At 35.4% G+C, this 19,423-nt stretch overlaps 3 protein-coding genes across 4 annotated transcripts; all 3 read left to right on the forward strand.

Annotated features, from left to right (window-relative positions):
- On the forward strand, window positions 1–14,350 carry LOC107032641. 2 transcript variants are annotated; one of them, XM_015234232.2, is made up of 15 exons: window positions 1–495; window positions 1,674–2,076; window positions 3,154–3,331; window positions 3,414–3,553; window positions 5,610–6,450; window positions 6,614–6,714; window positions 6,920–7,064; window positions 7,142–7,210; window positions 7,311–7,356; window positions 8,595–9,073; window positions 10,699–10,778; window positions 11,964–12,099; window positions 12,977–13,163; window positions 13,639–13,721; window positions 13,805–14,350. In XM_015234232.2, the coding sequence occupies exons 1-15, from the start codon at window positions 396–398 to the stop codon at window positions 13,925–13,927; spliced, it is 3,111 nt and encodes a 1,036-aa protein (XP_015089718.1). In that variant the 5' UTR covers window positions 1–395; the 3' UTR covers window positions 13,928–14,350. The 2 variants fall into 2 exon arrangements, with proteins under 2 accessions (XP_015089718.1, XP_027775053.1); XM_027919252.1 differs by lacking the exon at window positions 1–495 and having other exon boundaries at window positions 2,072–2,204.
- Window positions 14,351–14,520: 170 nt separating this feature from the next.
- Window positions 14,521–16,129, forward strand: LOC107032659 (B3 domain-containing transcription factor VRN1-like). Its single transcript, XM_015234242.2, has 4 exons — window positions 14,521–14,926; window positions 15,013–15,364; window positions 15,501–15,619; window positions 15,717–16,129. The coding sequence occupies exons 1-4, from the start codon at window positions 14,846–14,848 to the stop codon at window positions 15,987–15,989; spliced, it is 825 nt and encodes a 274-aa protein (XP_015089728.1). The 5' UTR covers window positions 14,521–14,845; the 3' UTR covers window positions 15,990–16,129.
- Window positions 16,130–16,264: 135 nt separating this feature from the next.
- LOC107032650 (B3 domain-containing protein At5g60140-like) lies at window positions 16,265–18,909 on the forward strand. The gene is made up of 4 exons (XM_015234238.2): window positions 16,265–16,738; window positions 17,352–17,901; window positions 18,290–18,432; window positions 18,519–18,909. Exons 1-4 carry the CDS (start codon window positions 16,685–16,687, stop codon window positions 18,795–18,797), a joined length of 1,026 nt encoding a protein of 341 aa, XP_015089724.1. The 5' UTR covers window positions 16,265–16,684; the 3' UTR covers window positions 18,798–18,909.
- Window positions 18,910–19,423: the final 514 nt, after the last annotated feature.

Raw genomic sequence — 19,423 nt, forward strand, 5'->3', positions numbered from 1 at the left:
TTAAATTTTGGTGAAGCGTGTCGTAGAGGGTAAAATCGTCAAAACTCTTCTTCCCCGACAATGGTGGAATTTAGAATCCAACATAATATTCAATAGCTTGTCCAGCTCCAAAACGAAGGTGGCTCTAACGTGTTTTTCAACCGGCAACGACGATTTCACCTCTCTTTTTCCCACGTTTTCTTCTACTTTTCTCTCTCTTCCACCGCAGCAGCCAAAAGCAGAGGAATCCAGAATTTTCTTTGGTTCAGAATTTATCGATTCTTGTTGACTAGTAACCAAGATTCTTGATGAATCAATGATTTTGATACTGTAGATAACAAATTATTGTTTTTTATCATTAGGGATTTGATTGGGTTTCAAATTCTTGGAAGAATTCTAGGGTTTGGGGGGTCACAATGAAGGCAATGGAGACCCTTCAAGATCTGATCGAAGAAGTAAAAGTTCGAGCGGTTTGGTGGGGTTTGTGTATATTTGCTGTTTGTTACTTTTTAACACGTAAGTGCTATTCAAATTTCTTTCTATGAAGTTATTGCAGTGTTTTTGGCATTCTTTTGATTAATGGCCGTAAAAAGACTCATTTTCTTTAGGTTCTTTGGTGGAGTTTCTTGAGTATTGTTTTTGGAATGAAGATTGAAACATGGGTTTACTATGTTTTGGAACTATGGTTTGATGTTAGTATCAGAATGCTTAAAATATGCATTAGGTTTGAAGTTGTGGGGTTACTTACAGTGTTTTGATTACAATAATTTTTTGCCATTCTTTTGATCAATGGATGTTGCAAGACTCATTTTCTTGAGGTTCTTTGGTGAGATTTCTTGAGTATTGTTTTTGGAATGAAGATTAAAACATTGGTTACTAAGTTTTGGAACTATAATTTGATGTTAGTATTAGAATGCTTAAACATGCATCAGGTTTGAAGTTGTAGCATTACTCACAGTGTTTTGATTACAATAATTGTGTATGTTTTTGGCATTCTTTTGATCAATGGATGTTGCAAGACTCATTTTCTTGAGTTTTTTGGTGAGATTTCTTGAGTGTTGTTTTTGGAATGAAGATTAAAACATTGGTTACTTCCTTCTTCTTTATCTAAATTTCTTTTGTCAACTTCCCTTTTATTGTAAGTCGTAACTATGCAGCTTCTTGATGCCCTTCTGTGGGTGAAATACCTTAACTTAATAATAATAAAAAATAATAATTGGTTACTGAGTTTGTTGTACACGGAAACATGCATTCATTTTGTTGGTCTTGTTCCTTAATCTCTACCAGAGAAACTTCAACCGCCGTTGTGAAATTTAGGTGAGATTGGATTTAAAAGAAAAACTCTCAAAATTATTAATTGTTTGCCCCTTTTGTTTTGGTATGATGTCAGTGGTCTTCTGGTGGGTGGTTTCATTGACCACTTCAGCTACTTCAAATTTGTTTTGTACTTCAACAAATGAAGTAGCTTTCTTAAAGTTTCCAGGAGACAAAGGGAAAAGGAAAAGGAAAAAAAATTGTGGACAGTTTTGCACGTTTGTTACAACCTTCGTACTTCAACAACATGCTTTCTTTGAGTAAATTATCATACTTCTGAGTATTCATGCAATTTTTGTGGTGAGTTGTTTGTCACAACTGTCAATTTGCTTTTCTATTGTTGCATCATGGTTGTTTTTGGATTCAACTCTTGATTGCAGACACCAGTACATCAATGTGGATGAACCTGCCTATAGCTTTACTCTTGGTTTCTGGATCACGTATATTTTTTAATGAAGTGGAGTTCCGCTGGAAAGTTCGGAATGTCCGACCACCAACATACTTGGCGCACTTAGAAAAGAAGCAGCTATCTATGAATGATAGCCGACTTTCTTCCTCACCGCCCACACTGAAATGGAAGAGAAAAATCGGTTCTCCACTTGTAGAGGCAGCAGCAGAGGAGTTCATTGACAAGGTGTTGCATGATTTTGTGATAGATTTGTGGTACTCTGATATTACGCCTGACAAAGAGGCACCAGAGCTGATACATGAAATAATCATGGATGTCCTTGGTGAAATATCTGGAAGAGTGAAAGGAATTAACCTTGTAGAGCTGTTGACAAGGTATTTTATTTCCCAGTCATCCCTCTGACTTAAATAGAGATGACGCAATGGGGCAGGAAACCCATATCCCCAACTTACTACAGGGATATGAATTTACGGACGGAACCTTTCTTTTTGTTTTTTCATAGGTGGGTTCTGTCTATGTAAATGTACTTGCACCAACTTACCGCAAGATTTTTATTTTCTTGTTTTCTATCAATATATGCATTATCTGTTAAAGAAACACATTCCCCTGCCCGCCATGCCCTCCCTTCCTTATTGGTTACTTCTTCTCACATCTAATAGACGTTGTAGTGCCTGCCATAGTTGAATTTAAAGAAAGAAGTTCTCTGTAGTGAAATAATTTAGGAGTCTTTTGGTTTGAATAAAAGTTGTGATGGTATTAGTTATGATGAGATAAGTTATGTTGGGATTAGTTATGTTGAGATCATTTTTATTGGTTCTTTGGTTTATTGCATTCAAAATAATATGCGTGGCATAAATTTCAAGAACAAGTTATGTGTTTACAAATATACCCTTCATGAATGTGAAAAGTGATGTATAAAAAGGGTTTAAAGGGATATCATGTCATTTTCCTATTTTATCCCGGGATAAGTTATCCCGGGATTACTATACCACCCAAGGGGTATTAATTATTAATCCTGGGATAAGTTGTCCCGGACTTGCCAATCAACAACAAATTAAGTGGTACTATAATTAAGTCCCAGGACTATTTAGTGTTAACCTTTACACCAAACGACCCCTTACAGAGAGAAATATGAAGTGGTCTGAGACTCAATACTTTTAGCTAATTAATGACTATTCTCACTGTTGCTCGTAATCCTAGTACTAAACTATACTATCAAATTGGCAATAACTTAGTCATGAAAGAATACATTCAGTTTGTTCCCAATTTCCCACTTATGACCCCCTCTCGCCACTCTACTAGGGCAAAGTGGGGCATTTCCTTGATTACTGCTCCCATTGCTATTCTTAAACGCAAATCTTTCTTTGTTATTCTATCTGTTGTTTCTCACTTTATGTCTGCTGTATTGGTTTTGAGTCACCAGCAACTGAACCAAGTTATTTAATTTTTAGGGATGTCGTGGACCTGGTAGGAGATCACCTTGACCTTTTCCGCAGGAACCAGACAGCTATTGGCGTGGACGTCATGGGTACATTGTCTTCGGAAGAAAGGGATGAAAGGTTGAAGCACCATCTCTTGGTCTCTAAAGAACTCCATCCTGCTTTGATATCAGCTGAGAGTGAGTACAAGGTGTGAGTGGAGTGTTCTGATGGAAAAATCGACTCTTTCTCAATTGACATTCTTTGCATGCTATCTAATGCTTATTTTATAGGTACTTCAACGGCTCATGGGTGGAATCTTAGCTGTTGTGCTAAGACCCCGAGAAGCGCAAAGCCCCTTAGTTCGATGTATTGCCAGAGAACTATTAACTTCTTTAGTGATACAGCCTCTTCTGAATTTTGCTAGCCCTGTGTAAGTTAATCTCTTACAAATGTGAACCATTAAAAATTTGTTTTCTCAGTATACATAACTTTGTCTATATCTGTGATCTTTCACCAACTAGGTTTATACCATGGAATTAGAAAGTTGTATGTTTGTGTATGCATTACTTTGAGAAGAAAGAGCCCTGTAGTATAGCTGCTAATTGGTTGTAAGGGTCTAAAGCTGTTGATTACCGCCTTACTGTTCAGTAAATGTTACCAGTGAGAACTAAGACTCAGACTCATCGTGCTGCCTCCGGAAGACTCATTGTGCTGCCTCCGCAGTTAGGGATATTGAGTATATTTTTTGTTTTCTCATGTGGAATATATTAGATTCAACGTAGTTGTTTTTGGTTGTGATATTAAGGTCTGCATACCTATGAAATTTGAGTATTTATGTTTAGGATGTCATCAATACATTGCACTTGAACAAGTAAGAGTCTAGACAGCTAGTCCAAAGCTTAGATTGTTCTTTGGTGATTCTGTATGGTAAAGAGCGTGCTTGATGATTCTTTTTTCCCTGTTCGTGATTCCATTTGTTAGTTTCTTTTGAGTACTGAGATGATTGGAAAGAAACAAGAAAGATGATCTTGATCCCCTCCACCCAAACACCTGGGGAAAAAAAAGGTTAAGGAAGAGCGCTGGGAGAGGGAGGAAAAATGACTTCTTCTATAGAAGAAGTATGCTCACTGTGGAAAGTAACTTTTCTTCTCCTCACCTTTTCTCCCTCCTGCCTCATCATATTTTTGATTTTTGCTCTGTTTTCGTTTTTGTTTTCTTTTTCCATTTTTGTTATTGCACCTAGTGTCTGATGACCATGAAGATAGGCACACAGCACACTGTATATGTTTTCAGCTAATACAGAAAAGTTATTTGAATTGAGACAATGAGATAAGGCTCAAATTTACCGAACTATTTTCTAGTCTAAGTAGTTAAAATGAACTTTATTTACAATTTATTTTTTGGTGTAAAGAGCTTTTTGTCGGGGATGCTGAATCCATTATGCAATTTTTGGAAGCCTTGTAAAGCACACGGGGGCCTTTTTGTTAATATTGCTGTCAGCATAGCCTTTAAGCTGATGAAGAAATGTTAACGTTTGAAAAACTTTTACAGCACAATTTTATGTTATCCTCATGGAGACGAACTTAAAAGGTCTAATGGTTACTTAACCAGTAACTTTGTCTATCTTGGAAATTGTTGCTTCAAGGTTATTTGAATCACAGATCTTTGTCCTGGATGGACTTTCTTATCAGTCTGAAAGACAAATGAGAGTCCCTTTCAGATCTCCGGAACAAATGTTATTTGTAGTATTATCCCTTTATAATCCCGCATACATGTTGAAGATGTTCAGTAAAAAGTTGAGATCACCTTGGTGTTCGATGCTCTTTATAATGTGAATTGAGGATTATCTTATCCTAGGTACATCTCCCCCCTCTACACATAGAACACTTCCTTAATTTGTGTAAATTGAAGTTTCTTGCAGTTCATTAAGTTTTTAGCATATTAGACTTTAGTAGAAGATGATGAACTGCATGAGTTTGTCTATGGGAGGCAGACCAATAATATAAAATATAGTCATTTCCCCTTCCTGTTTTGCCGGAGGTGGTTGGTGTTGGGGTAATTGGGGCCACTTGTTATCTTGGTTGTGCTTTGCTCATTAATGAAAATAAGTAAAAGAATTCTTAATGACCCGTGGTTTGACCTTTGGTTTGCCGTAAAAGCGTTAAGACTATTAGATTCATGTGTGGGGTATTGCTGGCGAGAAATTAGTGGTCTACATTAGTTATTATGGCCTTTTAATTGTAAGTCAGAGCTGCTTTTTCCTCACTATCTAAGGTGCTCTTGGAGCTTCTTAAGATTTAACTGCTGATATGGATAGACTGTTCTTTCACTGTTTATGATCACTGTACAAATGGCAGTAAGAATTTCACAGTCAATTCACATTTTTGATTGATCAATCTAGCCTGCTCCATTTCAATTTGTGTAGCTACCCATTCCGTATTAACTTGTTACTCATTTGCTAGTTTACTTGATATATTTTCTTGCAGGTATATTAATGAATTGATTGAATATATTTTCCTTGCATATAATGATGAGGGGTGTAAGGAGTCTGGCGATGGTAAATCGACTAAAGTAGAAAGTCATAATCGCAATCAGGGTTCTCCGTCAGACACTTGTTCAGAATCTGATCACAAACAGAAAACACCTACCAAGAGTCAAGGGACTGATCTCTCACTTTGCCAATATGACCATCGAAGAGAATTATCATCAGCTAGTGCAGGAAGTTCAATTTCTGGTTCGATTCAAGACGAGGCTAGCCATCCACGGCCCGCTGACTGGGCTCGTGTCCTTGAAGCAGCTTCCCAGAGAAGAACTGAAGTTCTGATGCCTGAAAATCTTGAGAACATGTGGACTATTGGCAGAAATTATAAGAAAAAACTCCAAAAGAATTCTTCCACAGGAGTTCAGGTTCCTAGAGTAAAGATTACTGCAAGCAGTGGAAAAGATGCGGGGAAAGAGTTGCCAACTCAAAAATCTGAAGTGGCCGTGATAATGGAAGGTGAACCACATGATCAGAGAAGTCACCCTTTGCATTTGTCTCAAGATCTGATAAAGGATGCTTCGTCCAAGGGAGGAGTTCTCTATGATGTTGACAGTGCTTCTGCCATTGTTGCATATGAGACTAAGAGTAAGCTTAAAAAATCAAATAGTACATCTGATTTAATCATCCAACAAAATACTGAAGATTTGTTTATGAGCAAAGATGGAGGATCCATTATATCAGAATTCTATAGTACAGAATTTAAGAATGCAGTACCTAGCACTATGAGTGCTTCAGACATGGTGATTCGTGGTGAGGGACATCATCTACCAAAGCTGAAGTGCAGGGTATGTGAATTCTCCTCAATCTTTCCCTCATACTCAAAAATGTGTCCCAAGAAGTCAAGCTGGCTCATATCTTATGAGCTATGGTCTCAAATTTTGATTATTTTACCTTTGACTTCTGTCTTCAAAGATTCTTGTTGCTCAATAGTGTTTCATCCTGCCCCAGGTTTTGGGTGCATATTTTGAGAAGCTGGGCTCAAAATCTTTTGCTGTATATTCAATCGCGGTTACAGATGCCAATAACTGTACTTGGTTTGTAAAGAGAAGGTATTGTTTTCATGTATATATATATATATTTTAACTATATAATGGTGCCCTATCATCCAAAAACATCTTCATTTGAATGTTACTGTGTTCAGAATTTTTTGGTATTGCAATTAAAGAAATCCCTTTGAACACTGAACAAGTTCTTTTCTCAACTTCCGCTGGCTCTGCTTAGCTGATATCTTCCTATTGGGTGCCGTTTAAGCAGATACAGGAACTTTGAGAGATTGCATAGACACCTGAAAGATATTCCTAATTACACATTGCATTTGCCTCCTAAGAGGATATTTTCATCTAGTACAGAAGATGCATTCGTTCATCAGCGTTGCATTCAGCTCGACAAATATCTGCAAGTATGTCACATCATTACTTTTATATCTATTTGGAATATTTGTGCCTTCTGGTTGCTTTAAAAGGTCTTCCCTAACAGGATCTCTTGACAATTGCCAATGTGGCTGAGCAACATGAAGTGTGGGATTTTCTCAGTGCCTCTTCCAAGGTATTTATTTCTTGAAGTTTGTTAGGTTATTTACCATCATGTCATATAGATCTATAGGCTTGTTTTAACCCTAACTAATACCTTATTTATGTCTATGAAGAACTACTCCTTTGGAAAATCTTCTTCAGTGATGAGAACGCTGGCAGGTACTCCACTTCTTCCAACCAACATGTTTGTGTTCTCTATTTATGTGATGACTCTGGTGTTTCCATTGGATATTTTACGTCTATATACTCGGATACATGGAATGTGGTAAGGGTAGTCCTGTTGATGACTGCAATATTACATTTCCATTTGAAGGCCAGAATAACTTGTACCAAGTTTCTTCACATAGTATGCAGTGTGGGTATCTGCTTCCAACTTCAGATAATGCTTAATTCTTGTAGTGAGTTGTGGAGTCTGCTTTGCTAAACTATAAAGCTAAAGTTTGAACAGAGTATTATACTGTTAAATCACAATGTGAGGCGAAACACTGTGCTACTTCTCTTTACATAATATTATCTAGTATCTACAATCATAAACTTCAAATAGTTTGCTTATTTAATTGTGTTAGAATATTCAAATAGAGTTAAGTTCTTAAGGTACATATTGCTCCGTATTGGACAAGTACTGTGTATTATATTCAACACCTATATATAGGTGTATTGTATTCACTGAATTGTCAAGTTATTAATGTGTTTTCTTATCTCATTCTCTCACATGATATCTGAGCCTACCTTTGTAGGTCACTCTTGCACTCAATAGTCCACATTCAAATACATGAGTGATCCCTAGAGTTGGTTACACATGTGGAAGGTTGTCGAGTTATATAATAATGTCTCAGTTCGAGTATATAACAGCATCCAATTAGGTTTATAAGGTCTTTGACAACTTCATTTTTGTCTTAAGGTTTTGGTTAGATGCTCAAACTTTCACATGGTATTAGAACTCCTACGATCTTGATACCTCAAAGCAAGTCTATGCCGTTTTTTGGCTGAGGTTTCTTTTCTTTCATAGTTTTCATCTTGCCTTTCTTTGACCATTTTGGCACCACCACTTCTTCTTGAGTCCAAAATTTTCATGCAAAAAAACAAAATAATGTGGAAGATGGATTTTGTTCAAGGCTATCAATTAGGAAAAAGATTGGCTGTTCTTGGCAGGGATTTAAGTAAGTACTAGTTAAAATGTTCAGTAATGAATGCTTTGGGGTTTACCAATGCTTAAGAAGCGTTAATGTCACATTCAATCAGTCAGCTAAATAACTGTGAAAGATGATTGCTATTTTTCTTAATATACTTGTACATCTTTCTCTGATTGCTTAGGAAAGAACTTAATGAGTGAGTTACCTGGTATATGATAGTTACTTTATTCGTTATAGTCTGATTGAACTCAACCTTTGTGACAGTTAACGTGGATGATGCTGTGGATGATATTGTGCGTCAATTTAAAGGCGTTTCTGATGGCTTGATGCGTAAAGTTGTTGGCTCTCCTTCATCTTCTTCTTATGAACCTACTACCTCTACTTCAGACAGGAATTTGTCTTGGAACGTGGAGGAAATAAATAAACTGGCTTTAACACAAAGTAACTCTGAGTCAGTTAATAGTTTCTCTGACAATGATGACGGTGATAAAGATGGAAGCCACGGGCATGAGGAAGTAGGACCTAGTTCAGAAGACAATGGGTGGCATTCAGACAATGAGTTGAATTCAAAAGGATTTCCCCCTCGGGTGGTTAAACATGACGAAGAGATGGTAAACTCAGTGGCTGATTTGAAGAATGGTTCTGGGCTACAACGTAAATCAGTCAGTTCTGGAGGATTTTCAGAGACAAGTTTGGCAGTAGTTCCAAGTCAACAAGAGGATCTAGTTGGAGTGCCACCAGAGGTATCCCTTTCTTCTTTCTTTTCTACTTCTAGTGAACGGGATATCCATTGGGAGAACATATAGAGGTTCTGATCCTCTTTGGAAATTTATTCTGCTGGAAACATGAATGCAGATCAATAGACGCGCTAACAGACATCTGAACTTAGGAATCATGTCTTATCAGTGGGATGCAAGTGATGTGCATGACCTCATCTTTTTTCTGCATATTTGGATTGTGCTATTTGTATCGAGGAGTGATTATCATACTTTATTAAGGTTCATATTAGGTGAGATAAAAACAGTCTGGTCTAATCCCATGTCTGGAATGCTCTCAATTGGATTACTTATACAAAAGGGCCATACCAGAGGACAACTTTCCCGTCAGTTATGGGGCAATTGAAGGGGGTTAAAGTTTCTTTTTCAGGGAAGGGTTGGTACACTTCTCATATACTAGCATGTTTTTGCCCAAACATGTATGAAAATCTTATTACTTTATCCAATAAAAAATTGGGAAAGGCATATAACTGTGAAACAACTGAAAATGATTATGAGCATTTAATTTGGTAGGAACTAGAGAGTAATAATTGCTTGATGCCTGTTTAGCTCACTGGGGTGCTTGGATGCATGCTATTATTTGAGATTCAGCATGTGATATCTTTACAAGTTGGGTTCTTGTTAACTTTCTGATCAAATGATATCAACTGTATGTCATCTGATATATTTCAGTTGGGATGGCAATGGGGCGGGTTGAGTCTTATAACCTGCTAAAATTTCAACCTGCCCCACCCCACTAAACATTTTTCTACTTTCAACCTACTTGCCTCACCCTAGCCTATTTTAGTTTTTCTTTCTTCTTTTCTTCCTTCCGTTACTGTGTTAAAATAGGGAAGTTTATAATTTTATTTTTTAAAATGGGCACTTTATATTGCTTTAGCAAAAGTCCAACGCTACTGTAAGTAAAATAACAGATCCAAAAATTTCTAGAATGACATAGTAAATAGTTCTCCATCACGTTCATTGATTTTATACTAATTTATTTTTGCTAAGCATTCTAACTGTATGACTCTTTTTACCTAATTATATATGACATGCTTCACTAAAAAATCTAAGAAAACTACAGAAAGAAATAATTACAATGTTATTCACTATCTCTGTTATCAACTTGAATTATCAAATAATTCTATTTTAAAGATAAAGAAAGAAAACTATCTTTAGAATAAACATATTACTTGTAATAAATCGGTATTTTTATCTGTAGCAACTAATTATTCTTCAATAAATGGAAAAAGAAAATCAAAAGTGATTTTGAAGTAGCAAGTGAAAAAGAAACAGTTATAGATTAGAGATAGCAGTGAAGTGGATTTTTTTTAGAGAAAGCTAAAAATAAATATGTTCGGAAGCAGAAATTTCGCCTGGAAGTCTGCAACCTGCCCCACTCCACCTCACCAAGTTTTTTAAAACTGGTTCGACCCACCCCGCCACGCATCGGTTTAAACCCTCCCATCGCAGCCTCATTGCCACCCTGATTATTTCTCCCCCCAGTCGGCTACTGGTTCTTGATTTTGTGCTGGGCTGCTTTTTTTCCTCCTTAATATCACGTGCTTCTGTTTTGCTTACTCATTCTCATGTGGGTTTTTTCCTTTCAGTGGACGCCGCCCAACTTAAGTGTACCTATCTTAAATTTGGTGGACAAGATTTTTCAGCTGAATAGAAGAGGCTGGCTAAGGTGACAACAACATGTTTTGTACTTCTCTACTTCCCCTCCCCTCCCCTCCTGGTATCAAATTGAGACTTGTTTTCCTATATTTAACTTCTCTTTGATATTTTCATTATTGGATCAGTTTTATCATCCATGTTTAACATCTTCATGCTTAATTTGGTTCCTAAAAATGAGTTAGAAGGGTGAATGGTCGATATAATATTTGATTTGAAATTATGCCAAACCTACAAATTGTCATCCTGTAAAGCTGAACTGCTAAAGTATGCACATGCTTCGCATGGAAATACATGAAAAAGAGAAGGAGATGATCCAGGATTTCACAAATTAGACATGGTTTTCAACAAAATTGTAACAATATGTAAATGTCCTCGCCACCTCATTAAAGATTGGTCTTTTTTGGGGCTTTATTTTGGTATTTTCACCGTAAATCCACAATTCCCAATTTTTTCTTCCCTCCCCTACATCACCCAATCTTTGTTCACTAGTGAGATAAGGGAAAGAGCAGCCACGGTTCTTTAAAATTTCAAGTTTTTTTCCTTTTGCATCTTGTCTTCTTTCAACATTTACAGTGCCATCAATGGAGGTAAGAATTAATATGCTTCAATTTTGTTGATCAGATTATGGGTAAATATACTATTTGCCTTTAAAAAAGTGTTTATGCCCTGTGATCAGAGTAAGAATTTCCATTTATAGATTTGCATTTTTGCCTTTCTGTTTGTTCTTGCCTTCTGATTGATGAACTCAAAGTTTTAGTTTCCAGTGACCTGATTTGAATGAATGTATAAAAGAAGTGTTAAATTGAATAAAATCTTTATCTTGGTGGATCCTATTGCTCATTGTTCATGGTTTTACTCTGAACTCAGAAATTACCAAATTATTGACAAACTCCTTTCTTGTGGTTGTTTGAGAAATACCAAAGAATGAAGAGAAAGGAATGAAACTACTGATCTGGAAAATAATAAAAGTATGGACATTTAGGTGAATTGGGGGATTTATGTTGAGGCAAAAAAAGCCCCTAAAAGACTAATATTAAGATCGCTAGGACTTTTAAGGAAATTAGAAAATGGGAGGTGTAACACACCTATGCAGTAGGTTAGCGAAACCCTGCACAGATGGTATCTTGTATGCGTATTATTCCCATGACATGGCATCATTAGCGAGCATCTAACAAAGCCATTTTTGTTAGCGCAGAAGACAGGTATTTTGGATATCAAAGGAAATTATGCAGTTAATGATGGAGGATGCTATTGATGATTGGCTGTTAAGGCAAATTCATTGGCTACGGAGAGATGATATTATTGCTTTGGGAATTAAATGGATTCAAGATGTAAGCATTTAGTTTTCTTATTGTAACTTTTCCATCTTACTTGCTTACCTTTGAAGCAACTTTTTCTTGGCTTCTGCTTCTGGACTTACAGTATTTACAGATTGCATTAACTAGATGACAAATGGAAAAAAAAACTCCTGATTGGTGGAGAGAAATAGTTTGGAATTACAAAAAAGGACAATGGTGTAGAGTCCCTTCTTAGCAAACTTTAGTGCAGGTTCCTTTTTTAGGAGTTGACATGTTATGCCTCTAAAATTTTTTACAATGCTAGATTTCCTCTTTGAGAGTTCTTCATAAAATTAATGCATGTGACAATTCATCAACGTTCCATAATTCGATCTTTGATCATTGATGTAATAAATTTAATTATTTTAATATGATTCATTTAGCATGACACTTCAGCTAATTCCTTTCCTTATTAGATTTCAAAGTCTGCCATCTACAATACTGCACTTATGTAGATAGTATTTCTTTACATTATATTTATTTTGAACTTGATGTGGCATATGTGAAATAGATAGGAAGACATCAGCATTTGGAAATTAGTGTCAGGGGAAAGAATGTTAATTTGTGCTGCAACATAAAATGTTATTTTGTATGCACTTTTATATACGTCGTTGATTTATAGAAGGTAGTTTCTTTTTTCTTTGTTTGAGAATTAAGTTTAATATGATTTAGTCAACTAATATTAGGGAGCATGCCATACTCATAATGAATGGAATTTGACTAATATCATCTTGATTTCTTTGGTTGTGGGCTGTCTCCCGACTTCCTTATGTGTCAACATTGCGCTACTTTAAGATTATAAAATGAGGAAATTATGCAGAAGGATTATTTGGAAGTGACTTTTTGGTTCTGTTGCTGATTGCATTCCTAGGTTCTCTGGCCCAATGGCGTTTTCTTCATAAAATTAAGAAATATTGTTGAAAGCAGCAATGAACCAAATCAAGGATCTGTTCATAGCACGAAACAATCTGGAGGAAGTAAGGTCTCTAAGGCAGGATCTTTTGAGGAGCAGCTTGAGGCTACTCGTAGGGCAAGTGATGTGAAAAAGATGCTCTATGGTAAGTGTGGCTCTCGATTGTGCCTATTTTATGAAATGGAAGTTCCTTAAAATAAGATGTTTTTCTTGATTTTTCTATTGTTCAGTTATGTATTTGGACTGTGCAAAAGTCAGAAAAATTCATGTCTCATTGTTGCTTCATTTTAAACTGTTTTTAAACTGCACTACTCTTCCTTCAGCTAGCCAGTTTCCCGGTCCTGTAACAGTTGTATAGAGGGTATTATTTTTTGGGGATTAGATGGCTTACACTATTGATTCACACACAATTTCCATGCTTCCACTGGGGGTGGTTCATGTTCATTTAGGTTGGGTTATCTTTAATTTCACCAAACCAATTTGACCCTGTGCTTTATGTTGCCCTGCCACTCTACATTTAGTTCCTCTTTAAATTCTTAGATACAGGTAGGGTTTATAGCAACCCTGCCTTGAGAGGGCCAGGGATGATATTATTAACTGGTTCCTCTTTAAATTCTTAGATGGTGCTCCCGCCACTTTGGTCAGCTTAATAGGGCACAAGCAGTACAGACGTTGTGCTAGGGATTTGTATTATTTCCTTCAGGTAAGACCTCTCTGTGAGAACATTGGTTTCCTATTAGATGTTTTCTGCTAAATTAACAACAAAAATTGTCTTGTAATGTGCAGTCTACTATCTGCTTAAAGCAGCTAACATATGGTGTCCTCGAACTTGTACTTATATCGATCTTCCCTGAACTGAGGGATCTTGTGAAGGATATCCATGAGAAGGCACACGCTCAACCTGTATAGGTGCCTCTCTTTTTTCAGTGACTACGTCAATGAGCTCTTTTGACTCGACTCTGCCTGTAAATCCAAAATTCTCATGAAAAGCTGGGAAGGAGCAAATGCTTGTAGATCCAAAATTAGTGACTTAATTTTGTCATCTTCATTTTTTCCCCATCTAGGATCTTGAGGTGCCGTAAATTCTTTATGGAATGCCAAGGTAGCAGCAAATGCTCTACTTTTGCTTCTCACTGTACAAAGTGTGCATTAAAATTTGTATAGTTATCGTTTTTGGTGTGCAGTCTTGTATATTCATTTGAAACTACCACTAACTAGTCAGACTGATGACTAAATGCATTTCTACGATGAATCCAATTTTGCTCTTGCCATTGAGACTTGATTTATGTACACATTACCCTCAGTGGGATTAAACTCAGTATGTTGTTGTCATTGAGAGTTCGTGAAGTTTTATGTTTTTTTTTTTTTATTTTTTCTATGTATGTCACCAATTATTATGAAGCATGGATTGGCAAATGGTTGAAGGCCTATTATAATACATGTCACTTCAATTTGGTAATGTATTGCAGACACTATTTTTAGCTGTTTTCCTATTCATTTTATGTGGTCCTGTCCCACCTTCCAAATTTTGTTTCAGAAAAGGTAAGGCACTATCGACTTCTTGTACAACTTTTTTTGGGAAAATTTTCCATCTTCATACTCATCTCGGTAATTAATTTTGCATCTTATCTGCATTATTCAGGTGACTTAATAAGGAAACTCTGAATTTTGAATGTTTTCAAGAGGACATTATTGCGCTAGTAAATTTTTCAAAATGTTACTTCCTTTTTCGACGTATGCTAAACGGAAAAGGCTAAAAAATTACCCAAAAAATAGCTCATAAGTACACTCCATCTTCCCATCTTTTCAAATCAATTGAATTGTGATATGATGGAAAACTCGTTGTTGAAGATAGACAAAAGAGCAATTTTCTACAAGGTCTTTTGTCCCTCAATCACTAATGAACTGGTAATTCTATGCTTCTGTTCATCATTTTACAAGCAATCTTACATTGTTCTGCTTTAATTTGAACATACTTGATGTTTAATTTGTAGAGAATCCCAGCCCATTTTCTTAGGCATATATCAGAAGAATCACCTGATAAAGCCACCCTCAAGTGTCTTTCTGGAGGCACTTGGAATGTGAAACTACAGTGTGATGAAGATGGTTTGCTTATACAAAAGGGTTGGAAGAAATTTCAGAAAAATAATCAATTAGAAAATGGGGAATATCTCGTGTTTAGGTACGATGGCGCTCTGCAATTCACAATAAGAATTTTCAGCAAGAATGGACTGGAGAGGCAAGTGAAGCCGACAAACATACAAGCTTCAATAGATGGAGGCAGCAAGCGTAAAAGGCCAGAAAAATTCCCTAAACAGACTTGTGCTAACGGTGAAAATGAAACAGGTATAATGATACATTTCCAATTCTTCTTGTTGTTGTTGAAAGTTAGCATAAAATGGAGTAATAGTGATCAAATTTAGATTTTTCCCTTGCAGAAGACGTATTTTAACATGTAACTTACTATGTTGTGTTTCCTTAGAACATGAAACTCGAAGAAAAAGAGCTGCACTTGGGACAGAAGAGGACCTTCTCACTCCAAATATTCCTCAATTTGTGAAATGTTTGAAAGGCTACAATGTGAAAAAGTCTTGTTTCTTGGTAAGTGTTTTCTTGAACTAAAAGAAGTTTATGTGACTGGTAAGATACTAAATGTGCAAAATGTATGTAAACCAAATAATTAATATTTCTAATGCAGTATGTTCCAAGATCCTTCTGTGAACAATTTTCGACATCAGGCAATAAGAGAGCAGCTGTCCTCCGTAATTCAGAAGGAAAAGGGTGGAAAGTGAATTGTACAACACAAAATGGATATCATGCTTTCTGTGGGGGATGGAAACAGTTTGTGAGTGATAACAATCTTAAGGAAGGACAGGTCTGTGTTTTTCAGCTTGTCAATGCAAATGAACTAAAGGTTTCTGTTTTCAACGATCCTTCGGAATCTCTGTTGAAACTTGCTGCACAAAGATGATAAATCTTAGTTTTGAACTGCTACGATTTGATGTCATTATGTTGGAATCTGAACTCTGTAGCTGCTTAACATAAACAACCTTGTTTTCATTTTCCTTTTTCTGTATTTGAGTAATCAGAGATGTTCCTTCATTTGTTTTTTTCTTTCTAGTTTTTGTTCCTTTATATGTTCACATGGTTATAGCCACATCAAAGGTTGGTAAGGTGTTTCTTGTGTGAAGAAGATTGGTAACCGTCTGTAGGCTATTGGTAAACGTGACAGAAACGATAAATTTGGTGATGGTAAAAGTTGTGTTGAAAGTGTGAATGGAGCCAAAAAGAGAGTTCACCTAAGTCATGTGAACTTTTGCAACAAAAAAAGAAGAGGGAATGTGCAAATATACCTTTTCCGTCATACATCAATTTTTACATGATACTATGAAAAATAAAAATAAAATAGCAAAATATGGAAATTGATATTTTTGAGTACTTAAAAAATATTACAACACCAAACACTACAATGCACTATGCATGAGAACATCTTAAGATTCTTATAATCTCCTCTTCTCTCTTAAGATTCTTATAATCTCCCCTTCTCTTATATATATACACACGCTCATGAGTATTTGACACTCTTTTAACATTAAAGCCGCTTATAGGGTTTAAGTTGTGCGCCGTATTCTTCCATTCTCTTATAGTTTGACGATAAAAGTGAAAATGGAAAAGGGTTTCTTCAGGATTTTCAATCCTGAATCCAGTGCAAAACGAATGGTAAGTTTCTTCATTTTTTTTTCCTTCTTCTTTTGGAAATGTGGGCAATAGATATGAGAATTTGAAGGCCTTGGTGAAATTTTAGATCTGCAAAACTTAGAAATCATGACCCTTTACAGTTGTTTAAAGTTTTACTTTCCCTCTCATTAATTCATTTTCTATGTGAATATTGTCTTGTATAAGTTTTTGATTTATGGTTTTTGCTTGACTCAATTGTTAAAACTTTTTTTAAGCTTGAAGATTGGGCTATGAATAAGGGGAGGACAATGTTTTTGTGTGGTGCAAGTAATTATTATATCATAGTACTTATATATGTTGAATTTTTCTAGATCTATACTGGCATTGTGTATGATTAATTATTCAATCAATCAATGTCATAAAATTGTATCTATCATTTCCAAATGATCATATTACTTTGTGTTGATAGTGTAATTTTGCAATAGAACTATGAGAATGCCTTACATTCTATGTTGTAGTTTCTCAAATACCCACATTGTTGAATATTTTAAAATATTTTTTCTTTCGATATTAATTATTTTTATGATATAATCAGTCTGATTTAAATAAATTAATGTTCTTTTACCTTTTGTTAAAAAAAAAAATTTCTTCACAGAAAATTCCCACAAGTTATGCAACCTACAAGAATGGAAAGTTACCTAGGAATGTTTTTTTTAGGGATCGATTTAATAATATGTGGCCTATGGGAGTGACCAAAATAGAAGGAGCTTTGTATTTTGAATATGGATGGGAGAAATTTATAGAGGATAACAACACTCTAGAGTATGGAGACTTTATGATATTTGATTATGATGGAAATGAAACATTTGACTTCAAAGTACTTGAAATGAGCGGATGTGTAAAAGAAGGACCTAAATGTGAAAAGAAAAAGGAAGTGTATGTTGAACATCGAAATAGTGTAGAGCCAAAAGAAAAAAACAGGATTGGAGATAATAACGATAGTTCATCTGATGATGATAATGCCGATAACTACATGATAGAAGAAGAAGAAAGTAACGATAAAGAAGAGGTGGAAAAGGAAGAGGAAGAAGATGAGGAGGAGAAAGAAACTATGGAGGAAGTGGAGGATGAAGCTGAGGAGGAAGAAGATGAAGAAGAGATTGAAACGACTCAAACATTCAAGAAAAGGAGGTCAGGTTCAAAAGGTACAAACAATTATTAAATATTTTGTTCTACTCATCTTATTCATTTTATATGATTGTGTTTGTATATTTGGACATGACTTTATAGTCTTAATCTTATAGATGTTATGAAAAATGTTTAAGACTATAAGTTTTAATATAGGTTTGGTTGTTTGGTTCATTGATAAAACTAGCCTAGGGGCCCATTTTGTTAGTATTTATTGAATATCAGAGAGAATACATTCAAATGTCATTTTATAATAAAACTTTTGGTCTATTGTCAAAAGTGTTTTTTCCTTTCATAAAGTTCATGTTCAATAAAGTATCAGAACATAAAATGAAACGAATGGAGTATTTGTGAGTATTCATGAGATTTCTATTTGTGAATCTGATCATAGCTTTCTTGATTTAGCTGGACGCAGAAAAGCCGTTACTTGCAAGGTCAGGAATATGGTCGACCGACATGGTATAGATATATTCAGAAGTGGAAGCGCAACTAAGCCAAAAAATCCATACTTTGTAGCAAAGATAATAGCAAAAAGGAGAAATCAACAGGTAATAAAGCCTATTATTATATATTGATCTTGAGAATGATTGTATGCAACATTCTAATTTAACAAAGTTTTTGTTCTTGATTATAGTATGTTCCAATTGATGTGGTGAGAGACTACAAACTTGAACTCCCTCCTAGCATGACCATTCGCGACTCAGCTGGCAGAGAATTTGAGACAAAAGTCAAATATTGGAAAGACGGCAGAATATGGTTGGTAGGCGGATGGCGCAGTATATGTCGGTGGAACCTTGTGGAGAAAAATGACAGGTTCATCTGTGAATTTGTGAGAGAACAATGTGGCAAAATCTCGTTCTTACAAGTTCGTGTTCTCCAAGAAGGATCAAATTCCCATCCCAATAATAAATAAAATAGATTAGTTTATTACTATTTACCATAACATTTTAATGTTTATTGCCTTAAGTATTGTTTCATGTTGACAAATTTTGAAGACTATAAATATTATTGTTTGTTTTTCAAGACTTCAATTATCGTTGTTTGTTGATGAAATAATTAGGATTGCTTTAGTAAGTCCTATTGTTCTTATAAAAGAATTGATGAAGTTTTTATTTGAACTTACTCATCATGCCATACTAAAAGTGGAAGCTTCAAACGTAAAGTTTTGATTTGATCTTACGGTTCTGCTATTTAGTTTGTTCGCTAAATCATATTAAGTAATTATGGTGTAAAATTTAGCCACACTGGTTGTTAACATCAAGTCAATACATACATGCTATGTGTTTAAATTAATAGTTCATTGTACTTAACCATAATTAATTTATATGTGTTTTACCTCATTAAATCACGTATTACATTGACTTGGTGTAAACACCCGATGCGTACAAGTTATTTCGGTCTGCTTCTCATGTTTATTGAATTGCAATAAACATAATTGACATATTTTAGGAAAAGTTTGAAAATAGCAAACATTACGCCTCAAATAGGACTCTGTAGGTATAATTTGCTTAATTATGAATGATAGCAAAATATTAGGGG

Source organism: Solanum pennellii, chromosome 1, assembly GCF_001406875.1.
Source record: "Solanum pennellii chromosome 1, SPENNV200".
NCBI lineage: Eukaryota > Viridiplantae > Streptophyta > Magnoliopsida > Solanales > Solanaceae > Solanum > Solanum pennellii.